Source organism: Coffea arabica, chromosome 8e, assembly GCF_036785885.1.
Source record: "Coffea arabica cultivar ET-39 chromosome 8e, Coffea Arabica ET-39 HiFi, whole genome shotgun sequence".
Lineage (NCBI taxonomy): Eukaryota > Viridiplantae > Streptophyta > Magnoliopsida > Gentianales > Rubiaceae > Coffea > Coffea arabica.
The window spans coordinates 42,390,291-42,409,350 of record NC_092324.1 but is presented as its reverse complement, the minus strand read 5'-3'; the positions used below and the strand labels follow the sequence as shown (position 1 = coordinate 42,409,350).

Below are 19,060 nucleotides of genomic sequence, written 5' to 3'. Positions count from 1 at the left end.
AACTTTTTCCTTTTGGTTAACAACAGAAAGTGCCCAAATTTGTATCCTTCTTCATACACGGTGACAGAACTCCTCTGGTGACCCTACGAACTGGAAACAAGACAATCACTGTTGGAATGCGTCGAAGACGGTTTGCAACAAATTGGAACACATTTACTTTTGAGCATCAGCTACAATTTGGCGACGCTTTAGTATTTATCCCTGAAACAAAGTCCTGCTATACTGTCCTCATCTTCGACAAGCGTGGAGTCGAAAAGTTGTTCCCTTGGTACAATAAGTTCTGCATCTTTTCTGATGCACCGACCGGTAAAACTTAGCCAACTTCTTTTACGTTTATTCCAGGAGAAACCTTGTCCTTCTTATATGTTCACTAGGCATATGAATGCCAGCTTCTGTTGTCCTTTATTCTTTCCATACGCAATTTACCTTTGCAGTCCGCAGATTTATTCCAACCATTCAGGAAATTGCAGCCAAATTAATGTTCTTTAATTCTATCAAATACAGGAAATTATTTTGCCTACATGGAGTTATCTCTTCACTTTAAATGCCTACAATTTTTTAAAAATCTATTGCACTGACAGTGGGACAAATATTTAAGTTTATTATATTCTACTTTAATTATCCCCTTTTTAATTAATGCCAGGTTCTCCATTTCCTTAATTTATAATTGCATTCCGCTGCTCACCAAATTCTGCGTAAGATGGCAACAAATAAATTTCTACTACCCTTTGGATTCTTGATTTAGATGGCTGTGTCATTTGAATTAATGGTTAGTGTATCCTTTTTTCCATCTTTATAATTATCTCCCCTATACTACCTAATTTTTACTCAACATACTACAAATACAAATTATAGTACTTTATTAAATTCATGCTCTGTAATGCTCCTACTAGGCATTACATTAATTCTTTACCGTGCGCAAGCACGGTATATTTCTGCTAGTACCACAAAAATGGTGGAGACAACCAAACCATACTGCATAATCATCCATTATTTCATCTTTAAAAAATAGCTTATTGCTTGTTAAAAATGTTCTTGTTCCCCACGAATTAAACATCTGAAGTCTTTAGCCATTGTTGAAAAACTTGTGTGTGTGTTTGTTTGGATTCAGTCATTTTCCTGGTGGTCTTGAAAGTCATTTGATGTAAACCAAGTTCGAAAGTTTGAATGTCCCTCGTATCACTGTTAGAAATAGTTAGTGATGAATCTCACATTAAAAATATGTGAAAAATGTAAGAGGTTTATAGTCAAGTGCATATCTATTCAAATCAATTTGGATGGTAGAAAATTTTGGGGAAAAATTTCAAAATTGCACATGCATTTGGAGGGAAACTTTAATTAATTTCATTTTAATATTTCTTCTTAACTAAACGGTTTCCTTTTAGGGGTTGTATCTGATGATACAACGTATACAACTGTTAAGTGTCCGTTCATTTTTAAAAAGTACCTATTCATGAAGAAATACGTTTTCAAAAGACATGACATATCTTTTAGAATATCTGAACGTTGTAAATAAGAGTGTCCAGATAACAGAAAACTCACTTTTACTTCTGTTTTACTATTCTTCTATTTTGTTCAAAACAATATTTTCTAAACCATTTTTGGGAGAATTTCTGCACACTACTGTGTGAAAATTCTGGTTGGCTTTATTATTCGTAGAGAGAGTTGCCGCAAACCCGATATTAGAATAGTGAGGGCAAATTTCCTTAATGAAAGTGAATTTTCACGTCAAATCCGTTTTCTATTGTTGTAGTTATTATTGTTTACTAACAATCACATGGCAAACTTTGAAGATATTTTGCAATTCATATCTATGGACGATTTTGGTCTTTAGGTGCAACTCATGAGATTTTCAAATTTTCCGGGTGGTTTTCATAAAACCTTTTCTTAGCTTTTCATTAGAGGCACATGGTTCTTTAAGGAGAAAAAGATTTGTGGCACTTTCTTGCCACAGAAAGTAGAACTAAAAAGCTACTTACTGTTTTATAGGAAGTGTGGACATTGTAGACTTTATTTAAGTGATTTAAATTGTTCAAACTGATGGCCAAGAGGTATAACACCAAAGGAAAGAAGAAGAAAATTTTTTTTGAAGCTTTTTAATTCCTTTTTGAGTTTAGGCCCTTGTGGAACATCGGCTGAGGACTTAAGTGGTATGAGTAAAAAATTTGAAGGACAAAAAAATTTATCAATTGCCTTTCGCGACGAGGTCAAGAAATTGATTGGTTTAGGGACGCATAATTAGTTGCCTTATAATATATTGCTATGCTACTCAGCAAAGTAATTCCGAGGTTAACCAAAAACTTGTTCCTAATGATAACGGATTTTTTTTAAAAGAAAAAAAAAGCATTAAGAATGAAATTCTGGTTGAGGACTATATTAACAATCTGTTCTTTTTTCGTTCTTAATGCTTCTTTTTCCCGAAAAAAAAATGAACAGATTGTTAATATAGTTCTCAGTTAGAATATATTTCTTTTTTCCATTCTTAATGCTTTTTTTTCCTTAAAAAAAACAGATTGCTAATATAGTTCTTAGTTGTATGAGTCGTGGCACTCGCGAGCTAATCGTAAGTACTTTGAGTCAAAACTCGATTTGAATTCGATCAACATTGAACTCGAGTCAAACTTGAGTTGATCGAGTCGAGTTTGAACTCGAATTCAAAGATATTCAGTTCGTTAATTAGCAAGCCGACTCGATTATATATTATTTTTTATTTTAATATTGAAATTACATATATATTCACAATATTTTATTGTTTATTAAGAAAAATTACTATTTTATTCATTTAAAAAAAACAAAATAAGTATTTTAAAATTTTTAAACTTGAGTTCGAGCTTGAATCAGCTTGAATTTGCAACTGAGATCGAGCTTTACATTGAAAGCTCATCGAGTTCGAACTAGTAAAATTAAGTCGAAACTCAATTTGATTGGGTTCAAGTTCGACTCGACTTGACTCATTTGCAACCATAATATTCAGTTAGAATTTCATTCTTAATGCTTTTTTTTAAAGATGCTTTTTTTTTCTCTAAAAAAAAAAGAATTGATTGCTAATATAGTCCTCAGCTCGGATAACGGAATTGAAACTTAAGAATATAACAATTGCAATGACAGCCAACGGAACAACAGATATTCATTGAACTAAAAGGTAAGCATAAGCCTTTACATTCCATTAACAAAAAAAAAAAAAAGTTTAAAATTCAATATAACGCATTTGAACAGTTAATTTCGGTACAAAGCATGAAAGATTATTGCATCGTTGATCAAATGTGGAAATGCAGCAGTCAACAAAGACATAAATTGGGTGTATTTTACTGCAATAATTTATTGGATATTAAACGGTCCTAATTCTAAAGAGCTGTAAAAAGTGTCCCACTTTCTTGAAAAGAAGCGTCCTACTCTCAATGCAATAATTTGCATCTCGAATCATATTTTGGCGAAAGGTGTTTTATCTATGAATCCTTTATTGCGGATCCAATAAATGATGCGTTCTATACTTGAATCACAATGACCAACTTTAGTTACAACTTTATCTCCTGGTAATATTTGTATAGAACATATAACCTACCATCACATCTTCATCATCTAAACAAAGTCGAAACATGCCATTGGGAGGCAATTTGGTAATCAAACCTTCGTGAATCACATTTGTGTTCTTTCATTCAAGGTAAAGTCCCTTTGAAATATCAACTAATGAGGGAGGAGGCTAGGAGCAGTAGTAGACAACTCGAACCATTGATATTTCAACAACGTGTTTGCGTCTTCATTCTTCTCCTTCAAAAAGCAAAAAGAAAAAGTCTTCGTTCTCCACTGAGTTTGGCTACATTAACATGGATAGACCGTGTTCCAAACCACGTCTTGACATTTTCATAAAGGGGTGACATTTTGTCTTACTTTTGGTTCAGACACCAAAGAAAGGCGGTTCATAATCAATAATTGCCTTTTTTATTTGTTTCACGTGTCATGGCCTTTCATTCTTCTGTTTTGTCTCCATATTAACTTAGATCAATTGGAACCTTTTTTTTTTTTTTTTTGCCTCGATCAACTTCAACTTAAGCGGAGGGAGGGAAGAGTTGGTGTGGTAGAGGAGGGAATATAAGTGAGAGATCTCGAATTCAAGACTTCCCACTCACAAAAAGGGAAAAAAAATTCAACTTAAGCATACACTCCCCTTGTCTTGTGTACTAGATATGAGAAATAGGATGAGTAGATTTCGTGCTCATGTGTCATATATGATGAAGTAGATATTGAGATCAGTAAGTATCTGTTGCAGGGGATTAAACGTTCCGAAGGATTTATGCACCTCTGCCCGTGTCATTGTCTGGGGTACTTAAAAGACTATAAACACGTCGAGTTCAATCGAGTTTTTTCGAATTTGTTCGACCAAAGGTTAAGCTCACTTTAACCAAGTTTGAGCAGTTGAATAGCTACACAATCTCAAGTATATATATATATATATATATGTATGAGGCTCGAAATCTTGTTGAGTTTAATTAAGCCCCATGCATATAAATATTTTTTAAAAAAAATTTTATATTTAAAAGGTACAAAATAAAAAATTATATTGCTTAATGGATTACACGCATCATAGATGGAGCTTCCGTTGCCTGGCTTTCCGTTGCTGGTGCTGATCCCACATCATAATGGATATGATGCGTGTAATATTCATGACACGACTCCAATGAAAGTCGTGTCATGGAGCGGCATTGCCCCCAGTACACCGCTCTGTGGATGCCCTTAGTTGCAAGGAAGTTGATATGGAACAGAACCTAGTACTGTCCGGCTGCCGTGTCAGAAACAAAAGTGTCATTCACAAGAAAAGGTCCGAGTGCAGGGCATCTGCTTGGCAACCATGATTTTTCCCATTAGTTCATCACTGTTTCAAACTTGATGTACAGCCTTTTTGTCCTTTTTCGAACAGTAGAAAAGATGTTCACGATCATGCTATAATCAATATTTTATTTTTACTACAAATTAATGTTAAAATGATAAGGCTACCTCTCTTAACCTCAGGTCCAAATTAACGGCCCGGAGGCCTACATGCGCAGTCCCAGACTCCCAGCGGACACGGCTCCGCATGACGTCCCGGTGTAGTTGAGAGTTGAGAGTCGCGAGCTCTGACTTACAAAATCTTCGGTTGCGCAATGGATAAGTATTGAGATTTGGTGCGGTTCGATTATTGTTCTTTTTATATTAATTGATGTATAATTATATTACATTATTTAGGAATTTGGCTCAACCAGTCAGGTCTCCAGCCTTCTTCGTCGGTAAAAGAAATTTACACTTTTTTTTTTTTTTTAATTTAGGAACTGCAACGGTACATCAATTTGTGGAGCAGGCGACCTAATGTCAATTCATTGATAGTGCGGGTAGAGTTTTTGACGAGCTAAATCGAGTCGAATATTTGACGTTCAGACTCCATTAATATATTTTATAAATAAGATTCGAACTCAATCAAATATTAACGAAACTATAAATTAATTCTACGTACATGAGCTTCTAACATCATCTCTGACGTGGCTTTCATGGTTTACATCTATATAAATGTGTGACCTGAAAGAGCAAAAACATAGAGCTCAAGAGAGTGCAAATTATTGTAGTGTTAAAGAAATTTGATTTAATTACGCCAACAAATAGGAAGAGGGGGAAAAAGAGAAAGAAATGCTAATGGATACTATAGTGTCTTACCTTGTACTCTATTTTGTCATCTGGGCATGCTTCTATCTGCTGACATCAAATTTAAGGTCCCGAAAATCAGCCACCAGACTTCCTCCGGGGCCCTATTCGTTTCCAATCATCGGTAATCTCCATCAGGTTGGCCAAAATCCTCATCAATCATATGCAAAACTGTCTAAAACTTATGGACCTTTGATGTCTCTTAAGCTAGGAAGCAAAGCAACCGTAGTCGTATCATCTGCAAATGTTGCAAGAGAAGTGCTACAAAAATATGACCAGATGTTTTCGGGCCGATCAGTCACGGGTGCAGCTCATACACTTGATCACCACATGGTGTCTATGGTCTGGCTGCCTGTGTCCAGCCAATGGCGGAACCTTCGCAAGATGTGCAAAGAGAATATCTTTGCAACACAAAGACTCGATACCAGCCAAGGCCTTCGTCAAGAAAAGCTTCAAGAATTACGCCATTATTTGCATAGGTCCAGCGTTAGCAGGAAAGCTGTGAATGTTGGTGATGCAGCCTTCACAACCTCTCTGAACTTAATATCCAGGACTCTATTTTCTAAAGATTTTGCCGACTATGATTCTGATTCGTCTCAAGAACTCCAAGAGATTGTGTGGAGGGTGATGAAAAATGTTGGCGCTTTTACTCTCTCAGATTACTTTCCAGTTCTACGGGTGATTGATCCCCAGGGCATCATGAGGGACGCCAAGTTCTATTTCCAAAAGTTGTTTGATATTTTTGATGATATCATTAATGAACGGCTACAAGTCAGAGGTACATCAGAGGCTAAGAAGAATGATCTGTTGGAAGCACTCTTGGATCATAGCATAAAGAATGAGTTTGAGTTCGGCCGCAATGATCTCAAACATTTGCTTTTGGTAAGTGTTAAGTCCAAAACTTTTGTCTATATGTACTTGAGATTTCTTGTAATTTCATTAACCTTGGCCCTAGGGCTGATTCTGTGCATTAGCTTTTCAGTGGAATGGAAGTTTTTTCTCTGCTGAAGGTCCTAAGAAAACAGATGGCAAGCTCACATGCATGCGTTGATAGTCATAAAAAAATTTCCAATTTAGCTGTAGAATGACTGCTAATACATGGCTTGTAAGATACTTAGATTGGTAAAGTCCAGGCCAGATATCTTGCACTTTGCACGATGAATCTAACTAAATCTCACACCATATGGGTAAAAGTTCTGGAAATCTGTTGGCTTGACATCATTCTAACTATGGTTTGTATTAGGATCTATTTGTGGCAGGAGCAGACACTACTTCAACCACTGTGGAATGGGCAATGGCAGAGTTACTACGCAGCCCTGATAAGTTTGCTAAAGCTAGAGCGGAGCTCAAGGAAATCATTGGACAGGAGGAAGTAGTCCAAGAATCACATATCTCGAGGCTCCCTTACTTGCAAGCAGTAATCAAAGAAACCTTTCGGCTACACCCTGCAGCACCATTACTTGTTCCTCACAAAGCAAACGAGGATGTAGAAATCAATGGTTACATAGTGCCAAAGAACACACAAGTACTTATCAATGCGTGGGCTTCGGGTAGAGATCCGACAACGTGGTCAGATCCTGAGATTTTTGAGCCAGAGCGATTTTTAGACAGGGACATTGATGCAAGAGGCCAGCATTTCGAGCTCATTCCCTTTGGTGCAGGGAGGAGAATATGTCCAGGATTGCCTCTGGCTTATCGGATGGTACACCTGATGCTAGCTGCTTTCATTCACAACATTGACTGGAAACTTGAAGAGGGAATGAAACCAGAAGATTTGGACATGGATGAAAAATTTGGGTTGTCAGTTCCAAAGGCTTTGCCTCTGGAGGCTATTCCAGTTAAGCTGTGAGTGCGATCCAATAATTTGTAGGCCTAATCATTTCAGATGATTAGAGAAAGCATTACTTGTGATTCTAATGGATATTGAGAGTCTATATAAGAATTATGTTCGTAAACAAGTGCTAGTCTGTGCACATTAGGATAAATTTATAATTTTATCTACAATAAAAATATTTGTATAATTTATAAATAGTAATTCATACTTCATTTATAAATTTTGTAATATTTAGACCCTACTTATGAATTTTTTTTACTCCTCCCAGTTTCTTTTTACAAGCTTTCCCAAAAAACAATACCAATAATCGGGGAACCTTCTTGAATACTTAATTGAATGAGTACAGGAACAAAATTTTGCTACCAATACCAAACAAATTTTAAAGCTTAGTGTCAGCAGCAATGGTAAACATTTAGTATTTGTTTGTGTCTCAGTAAAACGCAGTGGATTCTGATTTCTTTACACGAGTGGGAGAGAGGGAAAGAGATCTGACTACCCTTGCTGTCAAGCTTTTTTTTTTTTCATAAAGTTTGGATGGATTCGGCTTCGGTCATTGCTACAGGACAGGACATGCGATTGAAGAAATTTTCAATTATTGAAAATTTCAAAGGTCATGCCTAGCAGCTTTGTGCAATTGTGCTTGCAACCTTTCGAGTTTCAAATGATTCAATCGCCATTTGAAGGGATGCATCTCCAGACAAATTTCTAACATTTAATAACCATCTAAGGGATATGAAATTCTACACATGGATCAGTTTAAGGTCTTTTTGCTACAGAATTAAGGTCTATAAATCTCGAAAATTTTCTACTCTTCTCTTCTTTGTTCTTTGGCGGTTGTAACAACTTAGTGCAGAGTTTTTGCAACGAAACTTCATTTTATCCTAAGGATATTCGTCTTTGGTCTTTTGCATATTATAATGAACGAATAAAATCTTAAGGAAAGTGATTTGTAATCACAATTTTAAGCCTTTTTCTAGTTAGTTTTGCAGCTATTTCATAGTGTTCTCTTTATTGTTATTCCTACACATGCCTCCGGAATCTCAAGTCGTTTTCAGAGATTCTTACAGATTTCCTATTAACGTTGCCCTTACATCGACAGTGAAATTCGAACATATGATCTCTTGTAAGAAAGTAGTTCGTTGTTGTCAACTAAACCAACTTGTATAGGCATTCTATGTGAAGGTGGTAAGCGTTTCCATATTGTACTCAAGGACTTGATATGCCTATGGTACTCTAATATAAAGACAAAACTTATTTGTTAACCACATTAGGGTCTATGCATTACATTAAAGATATTAAACAACAAGGCTCTATGATGGGGTGTTAATTGTCGGTTATTTTATTATTAATTTTCTCCTTGATCTTGCCAAATATTGTTTTAATTTATTAATATATACTTATATTTGATATTTGGACCTATCTACAGGAAATGGAATTAAAAAGTGTTAAAAAGGGGGACTATTGGAGAAAGTTGCTACACATGTGAGAGACTCCAAACAAGCTTCACAAAGCAGACGGAGGGCATTTCCTTTTTGCTGATTAGGAGTTGAAGTCTTTGAGGAGCAAGAGGAAACGAAAAGAGAAAAATTCGGCTGGAGCTTACTTGTGGGAATTGGACTCTCAATTTGTGCGGGGACCACGGAGAGAAGAAAGGCATTAGTCATTTAAATTGAAAGGAAACAAACGTGCATAGGGTTGTTTTTGTTCCTTACTCGTGGGGACCACTGGATAGATAGTTTTAGTAATTTCCTTTTGGCTATATAAGGACAATCGTAAGAAAGGCTACAGAGAGTTTTTAGCATAGTTTAGTTTTATTCTTTCTTGGTTCCTTTGATGGCCGGGACCTCAGTTAAATTACGTGGAGATTTTCTCATGAGACGTGGCTAAGTTTTTCTAGTCGAAGGTCAACTTGAAGGCGCGGTTCCAAATATCTGTGAGATCGAATTAATTTTATTTATTTCTTTTATTCATTGGTATTTGTACGTTTCCTGATTTAATTGCTTATGCTTGTTATGTTATTTGACTGTCAAGGGCCCGATATTCGAATTAACCTAATGATCTAATGCCAAATTAATTGATTGAATCCGTAATTGTTCAATTGATTAATACCAGTGGCGACTAGCGTGATTGGTTTCATGTTAGGGAAACGTATGATCTAACTTAAACAAACCCTCGTAGCGTGTTTGTTGGTTAGGATTGGGCTTTTCTAATTATTAATGCAATCGAGTAATTAAATCCTACGGTCGTACCTAGGGTTATTTCTTGGTTAGAGAAATAGTTAACGGTCGTACCTTAATTATCGAGAAATTAAGGAAAGGTTGGTTGTTCATCGCGTGTATGACAACTATAACTAATCTAGTAATGAGTAATTGAATTATCTTTGCATCGATGATCAGTTGAATGGACCGTGTCTGAAAAGATACACCTTTGGTTAGAGTCGTATTGATTATTGATTAATTCTTATTTATTTCTTTTAGTTGTTTCATTAGTTAGTTAATTAGTGGTTGTGTATGGATTATGAGTATTCCATTGAATAATTTGTGATTATTCGGTCAAATAGTCTGACCGAATAAGAATAACTCAATCCCGTATGGATAGTCGATTTAATGAGAATACAATATAGGATTCGCGTTTGGATAATATATATTCTATTCTGCAAGTATTAAATTTTTTCTAAACACCGCTTTTTTGGTTATATCACATTATTCACCTCAAATTGCAACCTCTTTGAATGAAAGTTGATATTATGTGATTTTATTTTGCGGCGACGAAATAGTTCTTCATAAAATTATGATATACCAAATTAAATATAGATTACAGTACTTTCAATACAGAGACGTGGTCTCACACTTGTGAAGCAAGCATAAAGGAATTAGGAAACATACAGACATGACACAAACAAGCAAATTTTGCGGAATTTAAAATGATGCAGTAGTACTTGGATTAACCTTATTCGCATCACACTAGTAGTAACACACAGTAGTCATTCGCTTCTAATCCCTCACCTTCGCCTCGCACTCCGATACGCATTCCACATTCCATTTGCCATTGCATCTCTCATTTCATGCCATTCATTGACCTCTTCTTGCGAGGCACTTAGGGGTTGAATTTCTGGCATTGGTGGGACCCCACCTTCTCCTTCGATATCCATCTCTTGCTCATGATCATTGAATATGTCATCATCTGGTAATTCGTCCCGTATGAAATTGTGTAGAGTGCAGCAAGCTATCACCACATTTATTTGTGTACTCATATAAAAATTAGGTACAGGACCGCGTAGGATGGTGAATCTCCTTTTAAGCACCCCAAAGCATCTCTCAATTACATTTCTAAGTGATGAGTGATGAGTATTGAAAAGTTGCTTCGGGGAGGAACACCCACGCCGACCCTGTGCAGGTTGTCGAGGTGTTCCACGATAAGGTGCAAGAAATCCAGGAACATTTCTATATGCCGAGTCCACAAGGTAGTATTTTCCTACAAAATAAAATGGAATAAAGGTAAAAAATAAGTAAGTACACACTACGATTTCTTTAGTCATTCACTCACATACAGTGGCAAGCACATAATTGGACAAAAATTTATAAAAATATTGTCATGCACCTGGAGGGGGCATCGGAAAATGTGTAGGTCCTGTTAGTGCTCCGTCCAAGACACGTGCATCATGGGCGCTTCCTTCCCAACCAGCATAAATATATGAAAAGCGCATATCAAAATCACAAATGGCTAGTACATTTTGAGTTGCTTGTCCATGCCTATTCGTGTACGCCGTTTGCTGTCCAGGTGGCGGATGTGCTGGAACATGTGTACCATCTAATGCACCTACAGCATTCTTGAACATTTGATAAGTTAGTTAGTTGGTAAATGCATAATGAAATTTGACACGATAATTGGATATTAATGCACAGCGTGTTGGAACCAAAGGGTAAGCAATACTTTATACTACTTTACCGTAAACCACTGGGCAAATCTCCGATCAGTGTAAATCTTAGGATGCACTTCGTTCTGTCCTCTTGGACGAATGAGAATTTTTCCCAACTCACAAAGCCCCCGTAACACCTCATGAATGTTTCGGCAGATGGTCTCCGGGGAATGTTGGAATCGTTCAGCCAGGCACCGCATTCGATGATTGTGGCTTAACATAACTAATGTCATGCACACTGCTTCCTCTATGAGGACTCTTTTCTGGGGATTTTGCGGTACATATCCTCCACTCACAAGAATGTCACATAAGCGCATGAAGCTATCCACCGTTATTCTACAGTTCTCAAGTACTCTTGCAGGATGACCATTAATCACTTCGGCCACATACGCCCGGCCAGATAACATGCTATTTCTGCACGGTAGAGGCAATATATATCCTGCTAGACGTTCAGCCACAGGGTTGAATAGAATAACCGTCGCCCATTGGATGAGTTGCCAGTCGTCGTCATCATCATCAGCATTATTCGAAGATGATCCCCAATTATTCCAACTGTTATCCATATTTGTATTTTGGCTGCCGATGAAACCTGGTACACCACCTGTCCAAACGAAACTTTAGCTAATCTACTGAACGGATGACTCCAAAGTTAGCTATAACATCAACAAATTTCATGCAGTAATATACCTATTGCCTAGCTAATATACCTGTTGCTAATAAATTTGTCTAGTTTAGCTAATATTTTTAAGAGTTTAGAAATGTAATATACCCTAGCTTAGGTAATATACCTTAGCTAATATTTTTTAATAGTAGAAAAAACCAAAACTGATTGTTATAGTAATATACCTTAGCTAATATTTTTAATAGCTTAGCTAATATACCATTAGGCTAATATTTTTTAATAGTAAAAATAACCAAAATCCTGTTTTTATAGTAATATACCTTAGCAAGATATTTTTAATAGCTTAGGTAATATATCTTAGCTTAGCTAATATACGACTGGGCTAATAGTTTTTAATAGTAAAAATAACCAAAAGTAATTTTTATGGTAAAAGATAGCTTAGCTAATATTTTTAATAGCTTAGCTAATATACCTTGATTGATAGTTTTTAATAGTAAAAATAACCAAAGTAATTTTTACTATTAAAAGATAGCTTACCTAATATACCTTAGGTAATATTTTTTAAAAGTAAAAGTAAGCAAAAGTAATTGATATAGTAATATACCTTAGCTAATATTTTTAAGAGCTTACCTAATATACCATTAGGCTAATATTTTTTAATAGTAAAAATAAGCACAACTAGTTTTTACAGTAATATACCAAATGTAATAGTTTTAATAGCTTAGCTACTATACCTTAGCTAATATATCAACTCATAATATACCAACAGTGAAGTATACATATATATGTATGTATATATGTACTACAAGAAAAATTTCGTAGTTAAGACTAGAGGTAGCTTGGTTGGAAGATTTACATTTATACAAACAGTTACTAAAATAACTAACATACTAATGGAAGCAACATACTGGTAGTTCACTAGGGAATTTTTAACAAAGATATGCTCAAAATAAGTATATAATATGGACGGGAATGAGGTAGGAACTTTATATAAAAAACACATTATTTTGAGACTCACATATTCTTGTAATTCCCAAAATAAGAGATATAACATTATAAATGAGAGATATAACCTGGGCTATGGCAAGCGCTAGTTACAGGAGCAATAAGGCCGGGGATGTACCAGAATGCCTATGGCTTCAACACTGCCTCGGTTTCTGAAGCTAGTAGTTCGATATAGGAAGTCTTGTACACACTGATGAACTTATGGCTTTATAGAAATTTGACAGCTCTCATGGGAACCAACCAATTTCATCTACCGACTGTAGACATGGTGAAATAGCTGCAGCCACTTGTTCATAAAAAAAAGCTGCAGCCAAATAATGCATTGCATGTCCGTAGCTTATTTTTGATTGATAGATCACTGATGCTCGGACAAATAAGCACGCGAAGACAGCAGTGATTTTTACTTAAAGGGGCATTGAATATGTTAAAGGCGTGTCCGAATATCCCGTGAACTATTGTGTTACCCATGTGCCGTTTCCTGCAAATAAGCTATCGGCCAAGCACTGCAATATCCCCCAGCAATCAAAAGAAGGAAAAGAATCTAGCATAGTAGTAGTCCATGTGAAATGCTGCCCGCATGTTCAGGCGTGGGCCTGTAGTATTTGAATGAGAGGAGTAGTGTCATATGCTATTTGAAAAAAAGAGTAGTCAGTTAGTGGGTGTCAGTAAGGCACCATTGTAGTCACATTGAATTGAAAGTCCCGGCTGGAATCTATCTTTTGTAAATGTACAAACTTTATACACACAGCTGCGTAGACATGTTAAGGCATAGGAACTTTATATTTATAAATATTGGTCCTATATATATACATATATACAAATGCTTGCTTTTGATTCACAACAATAAGAAACGAACCAGAATGTGAGAGCTGTACTAAAGCCAGCATTTAAATAACCACAAGAGTAGCCAGCATTTAAATAACCAGCATTTAAATAGCTAGCATTTAAATAACCACTAAAGCCAGCATTAATCAATTGGCCAATAAACCAATGCCAATCAACTAAGGGGCCATCCAGACTCCCTGCGCATAAAGAAACTATCTAACATTTTTAATAGCTAATATAATTGAAGAAAATGAAGAAAATTCCACATAAATGAAGAAAGTGAAGACAAATAGGCATTCAAAGCTAAGCAATACAGAATGTTCATAAGCCGCAGGAAAGTTAGTGTCTCAAATACAGACCTAATCCAAGTCTAAGTCAATTGTCAAGCAAAGTACATATAATATCCGCAAGACTGGGAATTTTTAGTCATAGACAAGCAATCCAAAATTGGTCCTCCAAGACACAGTTATAGAACCCAGCCAAATTTCCATTAGATGTCCAGTAAGGCACCATAAACGAAACTGCAGTTATAGTTGCCTATGCAGCAACTATTTCAGATCAAGAATGGTATCAGCATACCAATATTGGAAGCCTTCATCCGACTGGAGAAACATGTGGCACCACCTCTCGGAATTTTCAAACTCTTTCATGCAAGCAAGACGTTTCCGGGACCACAGTTCAACGGGCTCATGTCTTGGGTAGCATTTGTCCCAAACTTTTAGCGCCGCTACGCACCAGTCATTTCGTCTAGTGTTTTCCTCAATTTTGATCATGGACAGCTTGCCGATGTTCGTTGCTGCGTCTCGTAGAGCTTCCCCGGTCTTCTGAGACTTAGTGCTCCTTGAACCATCGTAGGATGATGTCCCCCGACTCGATACTGGGCGTTTACCCGGCCTACTAGCAACGAATTCAACTTCTTCATCCCGCACTGGAATGTAAACATCCTCCCCCCAAAAGTCTGAGGTTGGTCCATCAACCTTTGCCTTCCCCTTACGCCTTGATGCGGCCGCGGTGGTCTTTTCAGCAGAATAAGGAGAGTGGTGGACATCACTCTGAGCAGACGAATAGGCATGCTTTCCGGTGGCTGTTCGGCTCTCTAGAATTTCTCCCAATTCATAGAAGCAACCGCAGCTGCGGCCTTCTTTGAACCTCCCATAGAATTTGTTTTCCTGCAATCCATGTGAAATGCCAACTAGTTCAACTGGACAAGCTGATACGGTTTATATAAAAAGCATTCTTGTTGTGTACTACTAAAGCAAGGAATTTCAAATAAAGAGATTACACATCACCAGGCCAGCAATCAATCGTGATAAGGCCAGAAATGAAAGACATATACCTATAGCATTACACAGCAGTCAATCCAAGCCAGTAGTATCAGATACGTAGGCCAACAATGAAGCATAAGTCGGCCACAATTAAATTACACAGACCAGGCCAATAATCACCTTAAATTATTACTGTACCAACCTAATCAATGCATAGGAATTTGTCCTCCCCTCTCAATTACATTTAGGGGGCAATGGTACTCTACAAGATTAATAAAGTAGCCTCCAAACATAGGGGGGAAGCCTTAAAGTGCACATCAATACTATCAACCTAGTGCGGCAGCAATGAAAGTCATAAAACACTAGACCAAATATTACATAAGTCAAAGTTTCAGCGACCCTGAAGCAGTGACGGCTCAATATTCCATAATATATCACATAAAAACACAGGGAAACATATCTATCGAAGCCTAAGGGCATTTTGAGATACAATTAATAGAGACATTGAAAAAGTTTACCCGCTTTAGAGCGCTCCATTTTTCCTTCGTAGCCTGAAAGCATAGAAGCTCTGAATTAAACCCAACTCCCGTCTCAGCTATGGTTTGGGACATCCCCGATAAGCGGACGAAACACTTCCACTCGGATTCCAGCCTATAGAATTTTGAACGGTACTGTTCCCACCTCAAATTGACGTGGCACTTGTCGTTCATGTGTAGGCTAAGATGGTGCCAGTTTGACCTCCCCTTTTGGTGCTTGTCCCAAGCACCATTCCTGTGCCACTCTACAAGTGTTGCAACGAAAGTTGACTCAAGCGTAGGGTGATTTTTCCAATCGGCCACTTCAGATTCATCATTCATCTAATGCAATAAACCAGAATAATCCATAGTAAATAACATTTAGATTGTACAAGGAAACACATAATAGAGACAAATGGGTGCTGGTACTTCATAGTAGGAAGTAGGAACCGTTTGCATACCTTTACGAAATAGTTTCTCGCACAAGCAGCCAAATCGTTTGAACCGCTCTCGGAATGTGCTTGCTGGACTGCATAAAAGTGAAACATACGCAATGGTAGTAAATTTGGTTCCATTAATGAAGACAAATAGGCATTCAAAGCTGTCAGCAAGCCCAAGTGCACAATTTTTGGGTGAACATATTATGAGATCATTAACGAATGGATAGAAACTGAAAATAATAGCAACTGAAACCAAAATTATATGTCGAGGAAGGTCTTACCGCTACTCTTTCGTACTCGACGGCGCTTATGTGGCATATAAACCAGGATACAACGAAAAATGGCAGAACCTAAGAGCCACACACCAACTGGCTGTTTTAAAAAAAAAAGGGCAGAAAAAATGAGAATTTGGTGACGAATAGTTCGTAGTAAAACCTTTAACATACCAGTAGAGGTTTTTATGATGCCTTTAATTGGACAGAGACAGCAGACTCTATATCGTGGACTACATAGAAAGGTAAAAATCAAGAAACTTAGGATCCAAAATGCAGCTACGTGGATTAACCTGGGCAATAACCCTTTGCGTCAACTGCGCTTGGGATGCTCTAGTAATGACACTTCACTTATGTTTAGGAGCTGAATCAGATGATTCACAACAAAGGACTTGGGGATGGTTCTATACTTCTATCATTTCTGTCTACCTTTAACATATTAATATATTTTTTTAAAAGTGTGCAAATAATCTTGGATAACAAGACATATATGTTACATATCCAAAAAAAAAAAAAAATAAAAAGAAGGCCACACTTGTTATAGATTGTATTGAGATCACAAGTTTCATATATTATCAGATTGTATTGCAGTAGAAGCATCAGGAACTTACTTTCCTATGTAAATTTAGATTTATTTCAAATATGTCATGCAACTTGGAATTAGGACAAATTTGTTATGGCATATATACCTTAGAAAGAAATTTAAACCAAGAGTGCTCCTCCATCCTGGCATTCTATAATACTTTTCGTTATGCAGCAAAAAGCTAGGGAATATTTTTAAAGCAATTGGCCCCTTTAAACTGGCCTTCTTTTGTCCCACATACCTGGTAACTGGTGAAAAATGGCCACTTTTTTTTGGTATTATTTTACTCTATTAGACATTGTCAGGTCAGCAATGTGAAGAGAATAAATTTGAATCATGAATGTGAAACAGATATAACTTACACTTCAGTATCTATCCACAGTTTTCCATGCCAAGAATTTAAATAGTACTACATCAAGGCTTCAAGGAAATGGAGCATGAATAATTTTTTTTGTGTAGAAATTAAGGAATGAAATTATCATCTGAGGTTACATTTTGTGCAACAAAGAAGACAGGCTGCAGTTCCACAGGATTTCTTCTTGGAGCCTGGACAAAAGAACCACTGCATCTTCTCTGCTGGACGGTAGACTTAGAATTTGGATTTCAACAAGTCTTACGAGTTTTTGATGTTTCCACCTAGTTTGAGATGGTAACAACTAGGTAAAAGAAACCAATTTTTTTTATCCATAAAAAGGGATCAGTGTACTAGTTTTATAATAAAATATAGAGACAAAGTCCTAAATTCACGTTCCTACTGTCTAAATTCATACCGTTAACGCAGCAATGACTCATACCATTAGTATTAACTAGAAAATGAAATTGAGAGTCGAAAGTGTAAATTTAAAATGGAGGCACGTGAATTCATCTTTTATATCCGGGATTGAAATTGTGCATGTTAGGATGAGTAAAATTTTTGCATAAAGAATTAAATACCAATTCATAAATAAAATGAGTTAAGAATTGGCCGCCGCTGTGAAAGAAATTGACGAATCAAATAGTGCTGCATATTCGTGTTTACACAATTTTCAGATTGTGCAGGGAAGCTAATTTTGCCAGTGGAGCTACCGAACGCTAATTACAGAATACAGAGAGGACTCGGGCACTACATACCCATTTGCTTCTTAACATAATGGCAAACTGGAATGGACCAGAAGAAATTTGAAAGAAAAAATCCCATATTCATCTGCAAGAATGGGGGAAAACGTACCTTGAGGCTCAAAATTTGGAAGCCACGCACACAATATAGTAGGGGCTAGATAGAAAGCATCAGCGCCGGCAACAGCCGCTGGTGTCGCTGCTGAAGCTTAATCGAAGCCAAATTTGACAGCTTTAATGCAGATCCGTTCTTCTTGTTAGTGCAAACTTCACAAATTGCTGGTCATTTGCTTGGCAGAACAATTACTAAACCCACCGGCTGAGATAAATGATATGTCAGTAGAGGTTGGGGGTGATGAAGAGGGGGGTAAAGAAGAAGAGTAAAGGACTAGGCCAATTTGTCGGCTTCTCCCTGACACAAGACAACGGTCAGAAAAATTTTCAAGCGCTTTACTGTTTTGGGTCTGAAAAAGTTGGATGCATTATTCGGTCAAGAAAAGTTGTAAAATATTGTGAATTTACTGTTCCAGAATATAAAAAACAAAATATTATCAGTCCAAACAAAGCCAGTAATTTTATATTTTCCAAAAATCCCCCATGCACTGAACTTTAGAAGAAACGAATTATCCCCAGTCCCTGTGGATTCGACCCTACTTACCGCTATATACAAAATTTGTATTTTTTTTTGAGTAGGTAATTATTATTGCACAGGCTCGACACCCTGTCACTCTAAAGAGTAATTCACTCTATATTTATGTGTCTTATCCACTATGGTAATTTCAGTTTTTGAATAGAAGTAATCTTCATATTTTATGTAGTTTTGTTATGAAGAATGATTTTCGTCACTTTGATACTTCTAATTTATGGATTAATATTTTATACACCGCTAATATAAAGATTTTTTATAGTAACAGGTATAGATATATGACATATGAACAAAAGGTGAATTTAAAATTTAAACAGTGATGACATGACATTCATGTAAATTTGTTTGTGTAAAAAGGAAAAAAAAAGT

General features: G+C 36.6%; 3 protein-coding genes across 3 annotated transcripts; 1 reads left to right on the top strand and 2 right to left on the bottom strand.

The window, feature by feature from the left end:
- The first annotated feature begins 5,553 nt into the window (after window positions 1-5,553).
- Window positions 5,554-7,745, top strand: LOC113703563 (cytochrome P450 76T24-like). The gene is made up of 2 exons (XM_027224962.2): window positions 5,554-6,552; window positions 6,914-7,745. The coding sequence occupies exons 1-2, from the start codon at window positions 5,656-5,658 to the stop codon at window positions 7,517-7,519; spliced, it is 1,503 nt and encodes a 500-aa protein (XP_027080763.1). The 5' UTR covers window positions 5,554-5,655; the 3' UTR covers window positions 7,520-7,745.
- Window positions 7,746-10,277: 2,532 nt separating this feature from the next.
- On the bottom strand, window positions 10,278-13,185 carry LOC113704807 (uncharacterized). Its single transcript, XM_027226679.2, has 4 exons — window positions 13,119-13,185; window positions 11,453-12,024; window positions 11,105-11,333; window positions 10,278-10,978 (listed from the first exon to the last, which is right to left on the bottom strand). The coding sequence occupies exons 2-4, from the start codon at window positions 11,984-11,986 to the stop codon at window positions 10,506-10,508; spliced, it is 1,236 nt and encodes a 411-aa protein (XP_027082480.1). The 5' UTR covers window positions 11,987-12,024; window positions 13,119-13,185; the 3' UTR covers window positions 10,278-10,505.
- A 961-nt stretch (window positions 13,186-14,146) lies between these two features.
- On the bottom strand, window positions 14,147-18,437 carry LOC140013123 (uncharacterized). The gene is made up of 5 exons (XM_072062228.1): window positions 18,158-18,437; window positions 16,377-16,467; window positions 16,117-16,184; window positions 15,659-15,997; window positions 14,147-15,044 (listed from the first exon to the last, which is right to left on the bottom strand). The coding sequence occupies exons 2-5, from the start codon at window positions 16,411-16,413 to the stop codon at window positions 14,424-14,426; spliced, it is 1,065 nt and encodes a 354-aa protein (XP_071918329.1). The 5' UTR covers window positions 16,414-16,467; window positions 18,158-18,437; the 3' UTR covers window positions 14,147-14,423.
- Window positions 18,438-19,060: the final 623 nt, after the last annotated feature.

Excerpts from the sequence above, each read along its gene's own strand:
- LOC113703563 (XM_027224962.2), top strand. The coding sequence starts at position 5,656 with ATGCTAATGGATACTATAGTGTCTTACCTTGTACTCTATTTTGTCATC. Across the intron at positions 6,553-6,913 it reads ATCTCAAACATTTGCTTTTG|GATCTATTTGTGGCAGGAGC; the intron begins GTAAGTGTTAAG and ends GGTTTGTATTAG.
- LOC113704807 (XM_027226679.2), bottom strand. The coding sequence starts at position 11,986 with ATGGATAACAGTTGGAATAATTGGGGATCATCTTCGAATAATGCTGAT. Across the intron at positions 11,334-11,452 it reads GATTTGCCCAGTGGTTTACG|AATGCTGTAGGTGCATTAGA; the intron begins GTAAAGTAGTAT and ends CAAATGTTCAAG. Across the intron at positions 10,979-11,104 it reads TTTTCCGATGCCCCCTCCAG|GAAAATACTACCTTGTGGAC; the intron begins GTGCATGACAAT and ends TTTATTTTGTAG.
- LOC140013123 (XM_072062228.1), bottom strand. The coding sequence starts at position 16,413 with ATGCCACATAAGCGCCGTCGAGTACGAAAGAGTAGCG. Across the intron at positions 16,185-16,376 it reads TCGAGTACGAAAGAGTAGCG|TCCAGCAAGCACATTCCGAG; the intron begins GTAAGACCTTCC and ends ACTTTTATGCAG. Across the intron at positions 15,998-16,116 it reads CGAGAAACTATTTCGTAAAG|ATGAATGATGAATCTGAAGT; the intron begins GTATGCAAACGG and ends TTATTGCATTAG.